The sequence below is a fragment of the Gambusia affinis genome, linkage group LG02 (genome assembly GCF_019740435.1).
Source record: "Gambusia affinis linkage group LG02, SWU_Gaff_1.0, whole genome shotgun sequence".
Taxonomy (NCBI): Eukaryota; Metazoa; Chordata; class Actinopteri; order Cyprinodontiformes; family Poeciliidae; genus Gambusia; species Gambusia affinis.
In genome coordinates, this window is record NC_057869.1 from 1216244 (window position 1) to 1229590 (window position 13347).

Below are 13347 nucleotides of genomic sequence, written 5' to 3' on the forward strand. Positions count from 1 at the left end.
ATACTACACAAACCCTCTACATATTCCTCAGATTTAATATGCACATTTAAACCACTTTATTGTTATATCGAATTTAGAAATACAACTGGTAATAAAAGCTTAAATATGATGAAACTCATAAAAGTAAAAACAAAGTTCAGCCTGGTTGTTTGATCCAGTCAGAAACAGTTTGAACAGTTCAGTCTTAGTTCAAACAGTAAACCAGGCTTACTAATCATTTATCAATGAATCATCATATTCTGCTGGTTCTGACTGTTTATCCGACAGGAACAGAACGGCAGGCCGGTCAACAGGAAGTCGCCGCTCTGATTGGTTCCTGCTGAGTTCTGCTTCCATGGAAACAGACGAGGCGACCCGGGCATTCCTCAGAGGCGTCGGCGCAGCAGAAACATGAAGAAGACGGCGCTGAGGAGGATGCAGAGCGTGCAGACGGTGGGAACAACGATCTCTGTGACCATCTCCATGTGACCGACCAGTGGATCTGCAACCAGCCAAAGAGAAAAGACTCAAACACTGAACTTCAGAAAACAGAGACAAATATACAAAGTACAACACTAACACTTTAACTTCAGTAAAAGTGCTTGTTTTTAAAATACCTAAAGTATTGAAAGGTAATGTACTTGTTCTGTAATGTAATGATGTAGAATATTATGTCTCTTCTGTATATGTGTTTTCTTTAATTCATGAATGTTGTTGTTCCATTTTAATGAACAATGCTGCAGATAATGCATGTCTTACTGTGTTTACTTGTGATTTTGTGGATCTGGACACTTAAATGCCCGTAAGCAAAATAAGAAAAAGGATGATTGAACCTTTGAAAGTTTTTATTCAACACAAACCAAAACCAATATGTCATTTTAACTGCAGTCTGCCTAAAAAGGGGGCAGTAGACAAAGGATCCTTTCCACTGACATTTCAGCTCCATTTTGTCGTCACAGCTGAATAAATATTATATATTCAACCTTGTAATGGAGTCAATATTTCAGTTTCCTGAAACTAGAGTCCATTTTTAACTGGTTAACTCAGATAAGTCATTGATTTCAAATCACTGAAAGCAAAAAAATGCAATGCGACGTAAATATAAGGTATAATTTTTACATTATAGAAAGTGGAGTAAAAGTCAAAAGTACCAGCGATTAAATCTACTTAAAGTGACCTACTCTGCTTCCTTGAACAGGTTAGGACGTATCTATGGGCTACAAAGCATGTTCATTACTCTTTTTGCACAAATTCATTCTCAGATAACGAGCTTTTAGTCTGATCAGTTTTAGTGTCTCTGTCACTTTAAATCCACTAATCTTCTGTTGGCCACGCCCCCCACCTCAACATTTACACTCCCAACGAAAAAGGCTTCAAACAGATAAACAATTACATCTTTGAAAAGGAGAAGTGGAGCCTCCTGCACAACCAAGCAGAATGCAGTGAGTGGTTTCTGGATTTTGAGTTAACAACAAAACAGCAGCCATTTCCAGCAGCCATTGTACAGCACATACAGAGAGAAAATCAGCTGACCAAACATGCCGGAGCAATTCTTCGGTTGCTAGGTAACGGGGCAGAATTGTGCTCAGGTTGCTAGGTAACGGGGCAGAATTGTACTCGGGTTGCTAGGTAACGGGGCAGAATTGTGCTCAGGTTGCTAGGTAACGGGGCAGAATTGTGCTCGGGTTGCTAGGTAACGGGGCAGAATTGTGCTCGGGTTGCTAGGTAACGGGGCAGAATTGTGCTCGGGTTGCTAGGTAACGGGGCGGCGCCTGCTGATTGGTGACATTCTGGAGGTTTTGAAACGGCTCAAACACCAAGAAAGATGAATTAATTGCCAAAAAATGCCTCTGTGTCTTTAAGAGGTTGGGTTGTTTTTAGAAGCAGTAGAAACCCAAATGGAAATACAAACAGGTTCCCTTTAATTAAAGAGGACTTACTTTACTTAATTACATTTTCAAAGTACATAATTACATAAACAGTGTAATTAAGGACATTAAGGAAGAACTTGTACTGTGCTACTTTAATACATCCCACCAATCAGAACCTTCAGAACCTCCCCAAGCAGGAAGTGTTTGATGCTCCTGATCTATCTGGGCCTTTCATGCCACTGACCTGCAGCCAGCAGCTGGTTGCTGGAGGAACACGTCTCCACAGCTTTCCTCTTCCAGCTCTCCACCTGCAGACACCAAGCAGAGGACCAGAGTCAGCAGCTGCTTCTGGAGCCGGCTGCGCTGCTGGGCCTCACCTCTCTCTGGTTGGGGAAGCCGTTGGAGCTGATGATGCGTTTGTAGAACTGGACCGAAGCTTTTGGGAAGCGAGGTTTGTTCTTGTTCCTGAAGTCCACAAAGTAGAGTCCGAAGCGCTCAGAGAAGCCTTCGTCCCACTCGAAGCCGTCCAGCAGAGACCAGGCGGTGTAACCCTTCACGTTGACGCCGTCTCTAACGGCTGAGGGTCCAAACAGAGAGAGACGTTGAGGCGGCCAGACAGCTTCCTGTTCCACACAGAGGAGAGAGTGTCACCTTTCAGCAGCTCGTTGATGTATTCCCTGAAGTACTGCATCCTCCAGTCATCACACAGGTCGGTGCACTGCATCTTCTCCGAGACGCCGTTCTCCGTCACGTAGATCATCGGGTTTCCGTACTGGGTCTGTCGGTGAGATCACACGGAAAATTCAGGGTTAGATCTACCCATCCAGAACCACAGAACCTCCTGATCCGGTTCTTCTTTCCTCCAATTATAAACAAACAAACATGACAGATGCATCATCCTGCAGATTCAAATCTTCCTTTAAGAAGCTTTTTGAGGTTAAATCCTATTTTCTGTTCATGAAACTGTTTTTGGATTTAGATTGTTAAAAACAATCAAAATCTACTTTATGATGGTGATAATTGAAGAAACAATTATCATTAACAGTAATGACCAGTTTATATTTACAATATGCTGGTTAGGAGAAACCAATGATTTTGTTGCTTTACCTTCACAAAGTTCAACAACCTCCGGAACCCCCAGGGAACCGAGTAGAGCCACTCAGAACCAGGGTCGGGCCACTTCGGGTCCACCAGCTCCGCCAGGTCCCGATCTGCAAAGTAACTGTCCCCGAACCCGGACGGGTAGTTCTTCTGGGTGACGTAGCGGGTGGTGTAATGTCCAAGGCCCAGGAAGTCGACGGTTCCTCGGACGTAGCTCTTCTCCTGAGGCGAGAAGACGGGCAGCCGCGACGCGCCCAGGCCCTGCTGGCCGCTCTTCCTGCCTGGAAATCCAGAAGTCAGGGATTATCAGGCTGTTCATGATTGTATCTGCTGGAGCCACCGGAGCAGAGCGTGAAGGTACCGATGTATTCCTTCATGACCACTGGGTAGTCTCCATGGAAGAGCGGCGTGGCGAACCAGCCCAGGTAGAAGTGGATGTAGCGCTCTGCTGCTTCCACGTCCCGCTGGTTGGACACGTCCACCGGTTCGCCCCAGTCAGCAGTCAGGGAGATCCCGATCAGACCTGGGCCCAGCTGAAAACCAGTTAGCTACTGACCAGAACCCCAGAGCCAAACCGGCGGGTCGGTTTACTCCGTCACCTTTCTGCTTGCTTCTCCACTTCATGTCGTAGGTGTGCCAGACTTTAGCGTGGGCCTGGAAATAGAGACGAGCGTCAACAGGAAGTACCTACAGTTACTACTTTAAAAAATAAAACAAAGATGAATTTATTCCTCTGTTAATATTTTAACTAGTTTTTATACCTGGGATAAATATATGATGAATATGTTTGATTATGAAAATCAAATTATTTCTGTTGAACACAAAGCTCCACTTTCTGCAACTAATTCAAAAAGGTTGAACACCGAGTCTGAAATCCTCATGTGAGACAACAGTTCAGTATAAAGAGATGTTCACAAGTCATTTTATCCAAGTCCAATCTCAAGTCACTGGAGGCCAAGTCAAACCTCATGTCTAAGGAAACAGGTCCAGGCTGAGTCTGAATCTTGTTTTAGTGAATTAAGAGCGACTCAGTTTGGAGTCTAAACTCTACACTGAAGTCAGGTAAACGATCAAACCCTGACAACAGATCAGCAGCTTCAGTTTGAAACTCAAAGCTTTTCTTTAGTCGCTGTCATGTTGGATCAGAACCAGATCCTGATGTAAGGGCTGAGCCTCCAGGTTGAACCCACGGCGTTGCGTTCAGGGTCATAACGGCCGAGTCGGCTTTTGGAGCGATCTGGACCCAGACTGACCTTGATGATGTGGTGAGCCGCTTTGTAAGCTCCGCTGCCCCTCATCCTCAGTCCGGGGGCGTGCTCCCCAGTTTCGTATCCTTCCACAGAAATGGACTGGAAAGAAGCAGACCCCCTCAGTGAGATCCCAGTCCAGACGTTCCCACGGTCAGTGAACGCACCATCCACTCACCCAGGGGTTGTTGAAGGTGATCCAGTGCTTCACTCTGTTCCCAAAACGTTCAAAACACAAGTTGGCGAATTCGTTGAAGTAGCCGACCATGCTGGCGTTCTGCCAGCCACCATATTTCTCCTGCAGCACCTGCGGGACGCCGACATCCTGGTTATGGCTCCGCCCACGCCGACGCATCGGACAGGCGGGAAGAACTCACCTGAGGAAGATCCCAGTGGTACAGAGTGACCACAGGTGTGATCTTACTGTCCAGGAGCAAATCAATCAGGTCGCTGTAATACCTGATTCCTTTCTCGTTAACGTGCTCACCTGCAGGAAGTTACATCATCATCAGCCGTTTATGCATTAATATTATACAGGAACACAGGGATTTTCACTCACTGACCGAACAAATCAATTTCATGTCCGAAAACAAACAAAGGGATCCAAAAACATGAAAGTTTTTAAAATAAAAGCAACATATTTCTGGAATATTCTCCAATCTGGAGACAAAGTGATGACAGGTGAAGGCGTCCTGTCTGAGTTCAGTTTGATTCTCCACTTCATGATCCTCCAAACTGTTCAGAGTGACAAACACACCTTCCCACAGCAGGACATGGTGGAGGCAGCATCATGCTCTGGGACAGGGGAGCTGTACGGAACAAAACCCTGGAGGCTGCAGCAGAGCTGAGCCAGGGGCGAAGGTTCACCTTCCAACAGGACAACCAGCCTGAACAGGTATTATGGGATGGCTCAGATCCAAGCAGATTCAGGGGTTAAAGTGGCCTAGTCAAAGTACAGACCTAAATCAAATTGAGAACTGAATACACCAAAGGCCTACAGATCTACCTGCAGCCAGAGGTGGATTTACAGAATATTAGAGCTAATTATAAATGCACGCCACACTTTTCAGATTGCTTTAGTCTGTATTCACTCCAGGAATACCAGAAAAATACGCTTCACTGTTTTCTTTTGGTGCACTTTTTTTGCAAGTGGACTAAACAATGACAATCTTTGCTCCCATTGGACAGAAAGGATGTGGGGGCGGGACAAAGGACAGAGCAGGAAGTAAACAAATCTGGAAATCCTCCTGCTGCATTTGAGTTTTTATCACCTTCAGCTGAACCAATAATTCTGCTGATTGGAGAAGTTTTGGTTTCTCTTAGTGAGGAAAACGTCTTAAACGTCTTAGAAATCGTTTTATTTTCATATAAAGTGGCCAAACTGGGTTTTTACTTCTCAACCCGCTGGGTAAAATCCTCGGCCAGGAAACTGAGAAACGATAATGATTCAGCTTCATCTCCTTCATCAGGTTAATATCATCCTAAAAGACAAAAAACAGACAAAAAACATCAGTTCACTTTGATTTTCTGATCCAAACCAAAACACCAATGTTTTCAAGCTGCTGTTAAATGTTTTGTTTCTATTATAGATGACAAAATGAGAAAATTAGCTGCATTTTTATTTATTGTATATACATTTCTGCTTCTTCTGGCCTTCCTCTGAGCATGACTCTGTTTTCTGTGGCTTGAAATTCGTATCATTCTTGGATCTGCAGCGTTTTGTGTTGAACAGAGTAATGTTTTCATTCAAAACGACATAAAGAACTGACATTTACCTGAACAGAAACATCTTTAAAGGCATAATTTAAAAACTGCATAACTCAGAAATAATAAGAAACATTTGGAGAATCGTGTAACCACCTTGAACTTGTAGTAACCTTCACATGAAGAGTCTCCTGTTTCATTTGAGGAGATTTTTCCTTTTTTATGAGCAAAAACATCCCAGATGCTAATTCCTTTCCCGTCTGTATTCCACGCTCCTTCGGTCTGATAGGCTGAGCTGCCGACTCCCCAGGAGAAACCTGCAGGTTTAAAAGGTTTAAAATAATAATAATAATAATAATGATAATAATAATAATAATAATAATAATAATAATAATAATAATAATAATAATAATAATAATAATAATAATAATAATAATAATAATAATAATAGTTTTAAAGCTACAAATAAATCAGGTTAAACTTCAGCTGCTAAAGGAAACCAAATAAATGTTCTGGTCCGGGTTCACAAAGAGCTGACTCAACACTTCCTGTTTTGGTTCCTGGAACTGGATTATTTAATCCAGATAAATGAATCCAGACACAGACAGACGGACACAGAGGATCCTAAATCTGATTTAGTCCAAAGGTTTAATCAAAAAAGAACAAATGTTTGAGAAAAGATTGGAATATTTCTCCCAGAACCTCCAGAAAACACTCGGCTGATGAAGATAAAATTATTCTAACCATGGAAAATATTCAACAGAACTCAAAGTATTCGTCTGTCAGTAGAAACACAAATTTCAAAAGAAAAACTTTTTTTGTACAATTTTGTACAAAAAAACAAAAACAATTTTATTCACTTTATTTCTTTTTTTTTGTCCATGAGAACTTTTGATTTTGGCCAAAAGTTTGGACACCCGTGATCTAATAAAACACCAAATGAAAGAGATTTGGCCTGTTGCAGTAACATGATAAACCAGCTCAGAGGTTTGGTGATAAATAAAATAAAATAGTGATAATAACAAAATGACACAAAGATCAATACACTTGAAATGTTAATAAACATTTAACACTGGAGCTGGAAGACATTTTAAATGTTTTGTATTAATACAAAATTAATGCAAAAACAACAGAATCAACAAATAAAATGAATTATGAAGTCAAAGACTGAACACTTTTATTGTCAGTCCTGATGGAAAGAGAAAACCAATAAATCATACAAATGGAAATTATTGAGGTGTTTTAATTTATTATGTGATTAATTGATTTATTGCAGCAAGTCTAACAAAGATTACTTTCTCATCTGAACTTTCTGCAATTGTTGGTTTTGAATTTTTCCAAACAGAAATCTAACTCGTGTTTCTCCATCCTACCAGTTCGTACCAGTTGGGAAGGTCCCATAGTAGAAAGAGGTTTTCTCATTTTTGGTCCAGTCAAAGTCTCCACCAGCTGAAACACACAGCGCCAGCGCCAGAAGACGCATTCCTGTCCGCAGCATCGTCCCGCTCGCTTCCGTCACACCTGCAGGACAGGAAACATGCAGCCCGATTCAATCACCGCCGCAACCAAACTGCCAGACAAGCCAGAAGAAGCGGCCCTCTGCCCTGATGTGTGTCGCCATGGCGACAGCAGATTTATCTGAGCCAGCTGTGGGACAAACAGGGACAGGAAGTGGGACGGCTTGTCCATCAGAGACATTTCACGCTGCTGGTCTCTCCTCAGCTCTAGAATCTAACTGGAGGAGTGTGTGTTGGATTTGAGGCGCCACCTGACTCTGAACACACACACACACACACACACACACACACAGGTCTGACCTGCTGTGTTTGTCTCGTCCGTCTCCAGGACGCAGGAAGAGTCCTGAAGCTTCTGGTTCCCTGCCAGCGCAACAAAAACACAACAGAGTGAAACATCCAGGATCTTTTCCACTATTCATCACACACACGCGCGCACACACGCACACACACACTCTCTCTCTCTCTCTGAATGGTGCGGCATTGGGAGCCAGCGGAGTGTGACAGTAAATCTGCTGGACAAACACATCTGATGGAGAATGGAGGGATTTTAACACTGTAAGCAAACTGAATGTCTGTGTGTTCATTCAACATGGCTTCATGCTCTGCAGGCCTGAGGAAAAGAAAGTACACCCCTTCCACTTCCTACTGACAGAATCTGATCTTTAAGTTATCTAAATCATACCTGAATAAAAATCTCTCCATTCAGGGCTTCAAAAACTGTTTGAAATTAATTTTAAATTGCTGTTTTACTCACTTCCAGCAGGAGCTAGCTGTGCTACAATGTTAACAAGCCTTTCTTTTCTTCTCTTAATAATACAGTCAGTCAGTTATCAGAGGGTCTCAAAATCCAGTCCTGGGGGCCCGCTGTCCTGCAACTTTTAGATGAGCCTCTGCTGCTGCACCTGAACAGAATAATTAGGTCATTAAGGTTCTGGAGAACCGATCCGCACCAGGAGGAGGGAATTAAACCATTTCATTCCAGTGTTTTGTACCTGTGGTACATCTAAAAACTGCAGCTCCTTATCTAAATAAAAAACATACTGCCACCTGCAGGTGAGAGTTAGCATCACTTAACAGTTTTGACTTTTTTTTTTCAGAAAATTGCAATAAACTCATAATTATGCATTAACGCAAAAATATCAATGTTTGTTATGTTATATGGACACATGAAAATACTTCACTGTGTGTAATAATTATCATAACATACGAGTTTCACTGTTTTAATTAAAATACTGAAATATATCGATTCTTTACAGGAGCATTTTAATAAATAAGGACGTCATTAGAGGTAAATATGAAGGTTAGTCCATATATGGTCAGCAGGATGCTGCAGGCACAGATCTATGCCAGCAGGGGGCGCAGGTGTGACATTTATTTAATGTCACGCCTGGAGGGAATATTTTCTTTCTGTGTACCAAAAATTATTCATTTTGATCTTTTATTTTTGAATGTATTATATTAATAAAATGATTTTCAGATCAAATTAAACAAACTGCTGATGAACATTAAGGTGAAATGATTAGATGTGATGATGACTCAGTCAGATACAGGAACAGTTTTGGGAGCCAACCTGGGCTCGGTGCAGTCAGGAAGTCCTGCGGCGTTCTCCAGGCTTCCTGTGAATGATCCAGGCTCCAGGAGCAGCGGGCCCCGCCGCCATCACGGCCCTTCTCTCCGCTTTGTTTCAGAGAAAATGCTGAAATGTTCAAACCCAAAGTGTTGGCGCTGCACTCCGCGCTCGTTGTGTTTCTGTTTCATTCATCCTGTGACTCGGGGGCATCAGGAGTGTGTGTTTAGCATATGAATGGCCCCGCGGGCCCCGGCGGCCGCATCAGGAGCAACCTGAGCCTTCTGGTAGCTCTGCGCTGCATCAACGCGCCATATTTAAGGCGCTTTCTGGCTGCCTCCCAGAGCTGACATGAACATCTTCACTAAGGTCCCAAGATTAACCCAACAAACCAGGTACGTCCCGAGGGCCGGGGCCCGCCGCGGGGGCCGCCAACAGTTCCACCAAATCACCCAGACTGAGGATGAGGAGAAAGACACCATGAAACTTGAGCTAAAGACGGTTTTCCAGTCCAGTTAGGCTCCAAAACATGAAGAGAGTTTAATATTTGTCTGTTTTTCTGAATAAAATGGTTTGTTTGTTTGTTTGTCTGCAGCAAACTGGGGTCTGTGCTCCAACGTGCCTTCTACGGGTCCACTGGGAGGGTGAGTCCAACCGAGAAAACAGCGCCACCTTAAAAAATCAGATCATTCGTTACATAAAAGTTAAACTTCATTTGTTTACATTTGTTTAACTTAATTTGATTATTCTAACTAATTATCACCTAGATTAAACCTTTGGTTATTTGGTTCGACCCATTTGGACCCAGGAGTTTAAGCAGATTACAGAAACTCCTGGTGGTTTTAAAATCATTTCTTTACATTTTCAGCCAGAATTTTCTAAAATCTTTGAGGTTCTGGAGTTTTTCTGTGGATCTTGTCTTTCCGTTCGGCTCAGGACATTTTCAGAGGAATATTCTGTACAGGTTGAGATTCTTCCAACAAACTTTGCAATGAAAAAACAGCTGATAGTTGAAGAGAATCTGAAAAAGATCCATTCAGCAGTTCCAAAGAACTCTTTGGAACTGCTGAATGAAACCGATGAGTGTCACTGTTTGACCCTGTTCTCTGCACCAGGTGACCCTTTTCGAGCAGCGAAACTTCGCTGGCAGACGACTGGACCTGAACTCCGACTGTCCCAGGATCAGCGACAAGAACTTCCCAGAGAGATGTAACTCCGTCCAGGTGGACAGCGGAGCGTAAGTTCACCTTTTCAGGCAGAAACTGAAACGTTAAGCTGTGGGAACGTCCCGAAGGTTAACGCCAACAAGAACTACTGACCAGAACCGGTTCTGTCTCCTAAAACAAAGGGACAAACCCATCTCCCTTTTTAAAAGGGACGGTCGCTAGGGGGCGCTAACGGAGAAAGATAAGAAAAAATAGAAAAAAAGAAAACCCAATAAACTTTTAAATCATAAATTAAATTTTTTTAATAAATGTAATCTGTATTTCAATATTTTTTATAAAATACACAGTAAGCTAAGATAACTACTTGAGGACAAAAGTAGCTTTTATTGCCTACAATAAAGGTTGTTGTCATGGCAAACGTTATTTGCCACAATCGTCTTCCTGACGATTGTGGCAAATACAATCGTCAGGATTGTATTTGCCAGTGATTGTGGCAAATAATCCCTGGCAGCACTGGCACTCTGCTGCCAGTGAAGGCAGCAGAGTGAAATTTGGCAGCATTGTCTGAGTTTTCAAAGGGGATGTGAGAACGTTTAGGAACCACTCTCTTCAAATATTGGTCTCTAGGAGAAGAGCAAACTCATCATCTTCTTCTTCTTCTCTGTGGCGTGTCTGGCAGATGGGTCGGGTTCGAGCAGGAGAACTACCGGGGCCGTCAGTACCTGTGGGACATGTCCGACCGCGGGGAGTACAACTGCTACGACCGCTGGTGCGCCCAGGTGGACCACGTCTCCTCGGTCCGCTCCGTTAAGCAGGTGAGCCTCTAAAACATCGTTTTACCTGATTTCTAAATGTGTCGGCTTCCTCACTGATCCGCTGCGTCTCTGGTCCTCAGGACAACAATCCTCCCAGGGCGCAGCTGTTCGAGCGAGCCGGGTTCTCCGGGAAGAAGATGGAGATCCAGGATGACATTCCCAACCTGCTGAGCCGCTACAACCTCAACAGAGTGGCGTCCATCCGCGTCCTGGGAGGAGCGTAAGTCCACCGTCCAAACAAGTCCAGCTCAGGTTTTACATCAGGAAAGGCTTTGTTTAATCAGCTGTGAGATCTTTGACCTTTGGGTCCAGAGATCTGGGTTCTCTCTCTTCAGGAGGTTCAATCCTCCAGAAAGACCAGATGATGACCCACTTTCAGTTTCCTGTCAGAGATCAACAGATTTTATTTAAAATGTTGTAGGTTTTCCATAAGTTCACAAAGTCCTGCATTCTAACAACCCACAGCATCACACATCCTTTACCGTACTTTCAAAATGTTTGTGCTATTTTTATTCTATCTACTCAAAAATAAATTAAGGAATATTTTAAATTGTTGCAGATACAAAATATAAAAAAGGTTTAGCATGATTGCGCTATAGGAGAAGTTGGGGTTGATTATTTTCTTATTTGGGCTGAAAGTCTTGCATTCAAGTAAAAGTAGGTCAATGTTTGTCAAAGATGTTACTCCAAAGCTAAGATGAATGCTGAAATATTGTTCATAAATGGCGAATAAAGCTAAATATTTAGCTTTAAACCGAACGAGCTAAATTTAATAAGCTAAATGTGAATATATAATTTTTTATTTAACATTTATTTCACCAGAAAAATACCGTTGGGATTAAAAATCTCTTTTGCAAGAGAATCCTGGCCAAGACTGGCAGCGGCACACAGAGATTACGGAATATTCACAACAGAAAAAAATACAGTCAGAAATAAATTAAGAGATTTAGATTCAAACTAAAGCTCGTTGAAAAGCTAAATACTTAGCTTGAAACTTAATATTTAAATATTTGGGTGGCTAACTAAATATGTAGCTAGCTAAAAATTTAATTACATTTTAAATTTAATATTAATGAAGAAAATATTTAGCGAACCATTTAGCTAGCTAAAGATTTAGCCTCAAACTTAGCAAGCTAAATCTTTAGCTAGTAAGCAAAATATTTAGTTTGAAGCTTAATATTTAGTTATCCAGCTAAATATTTAGCCTGAAACTAAATAGTTATTAATGAATACATAACAAGGTGAAAACATAAATTTGAATGGGGTTACAAGGAAAGCTAAAAAGAACCAGAATCACGTAAAGAACCTCAGGGTGTTCTGGACCCGACCGACCTGTCCGATCCGTTCTGCCGTCACAGCTGGGTGGTGTACCAGGAACCCAACTACAGGGGGCAGCACTACATCCTGGAGAAACGGGACTACCACAACTTCAACGACTGGGGCAGCCAGAACAGCACCGTGGGCTCCATGCGCCGAGTCCGATTCAGCTGAGCCAGAACTTCGACCCGACAACCAGCACTACTGGAGCCTGTCAGCTCTACACAGAAAATAAAGACTATTTTAGTAATAAACTTATGTCTTTATTTAATATTCGTTAGAAACATTCAGGTGCACGTAGATGACTTTACTATAAAAAAAAACTTCATAGGATGAAATCCGGAAAATGCTGCCAGAAAAGGCTAAGAAATGTACTTAGTCTCTGCGTTTCGTCACATGTGGAGTTTCTCACCTCTGGTCTGATTATTCAGCAGGGGCGATTCTAGGATCTGACCTTTTGGGCTGCTGAGCCCCCAGCAGGGCTAAGACCCATGAGAAGATATTCGTTGGAGCAGTTTTCTAAATCTAACTGCTTATTTATATACATTCACAAACAAAATTAAGAGATGTGTCAGTAATTCACAGAATAAAAGAACAATGTTTATTTTACTCAAAGATAAAAGAGTAAAATCAGAAACTTTTAATTTTTTCCAGAGGTGTATAAACTCAGTTTGAAACAGAATCTCTAGACAACATCAAACCTGCCAACATTAATGAGACACAAGCAGCTGTGGAGTCACACAGTCCTAGTGGGGTCTGCTACCCTGGAAATAAAAAATAAAGTTTACTCTAAACTTTGCATTTCCAGTCATTTGAAGAACATTTTACTAAATTCATAGGATTAATAAACCTAAAACCAGTTTATTATCTAGGTAGACGTTCAGGGTAATGACTCGTGAAAATGAGTCTTTAACCTGAAATTCATTTGAAAATCATTCTTAGAAATTGCATAACCCTTATTTTATCTGAACGTTTTGTGGCTGTTGGCCTTTTTCTTTAAATATGAATGTTTGTCCATCTATGGAAAAGTAGAAATGAGTCAGGGTTTTATTATTTCAGTTTA

At 42.1% G+C, this 13347-nt stretch overlaps 2 protein-coding genes across 5 annotated transcripts; one reads left to right on the plus strand and one right to left on the minus strand.

Moving 5' to 3' along the window:
• Window positions 1-32: 32 nt before the first annotated feature.
• Window positions 33-11094, minus strand: lctla (lactase-like a). 4 transcript variants are annotated; one of them, XM_044104387.1, is made up of 16 exons: window positions 10993-11071; window positions 8174-8321; window positions 7720-7779; window positions 7286-7423; window positions 6059-6219; window positions 5592-5679; window positions 4576-4685; window positions 4377-4505; window positions 4205-4300; window positions 3551-3605; window positions 3313-3474; window positions 2958-3232; window positions 2502-2628; window positions 2228-2427; window positions 2095-2158; window positions 33-481 (listed from the first exon to the last, which is right to left on the minus strand). In XM_044104387.1, the coding sequence occupies exons 4-16, from the start codon at window positions 7398-7400 to the stop codon at window positions 366-368; spliced, it is 1698 nt and encodes a 565-aa protein (XP_043960322.1). In that variant the 5' UTR covers window positions 7401-7423; window positions 7720-7779; window positions 8174-8321; window positions 10993-11071; the 3' UTR covers window positions 33-365. The 4 variants fall into 4 exon arrangements, with proteins under 4 accessions (XP_043960322.1, XP_043960332.1, XP_043960314.1 ...); XM_044104397.1 differs by lacking the exon at window positions 10993-11071 and adding an exon at window positions 8990-9067; XM_044104379.1 differs by lacking the exon at window positions 8174-8321 and having other exon boundaries at window positions 10993-11094.
• Window positions 9074-12494, plus strand: crybgx (crystallin beta gamma X). The gene is made up of 6 exons (XM_044104622.1): window positions 9074-9381; window positions 9582-9630; window positions 10102-10223; window positions 10832-10967; window positions 11048-11187; window positions 12326-12494. Exons 1-6 carry the CDS (start codon window positions 9338-9340, stop codon window positions 12456-12458), a joined length of 624 nt encoding a protein of 207 aa, XP_043960557.1. The 5' UTR covers window positions 9074-9337; the 3' UTR covers window positions 12459-12494.
• The last annotated feature ends 853 nt before the right edge of the window (window positions 12495-13347 follow it).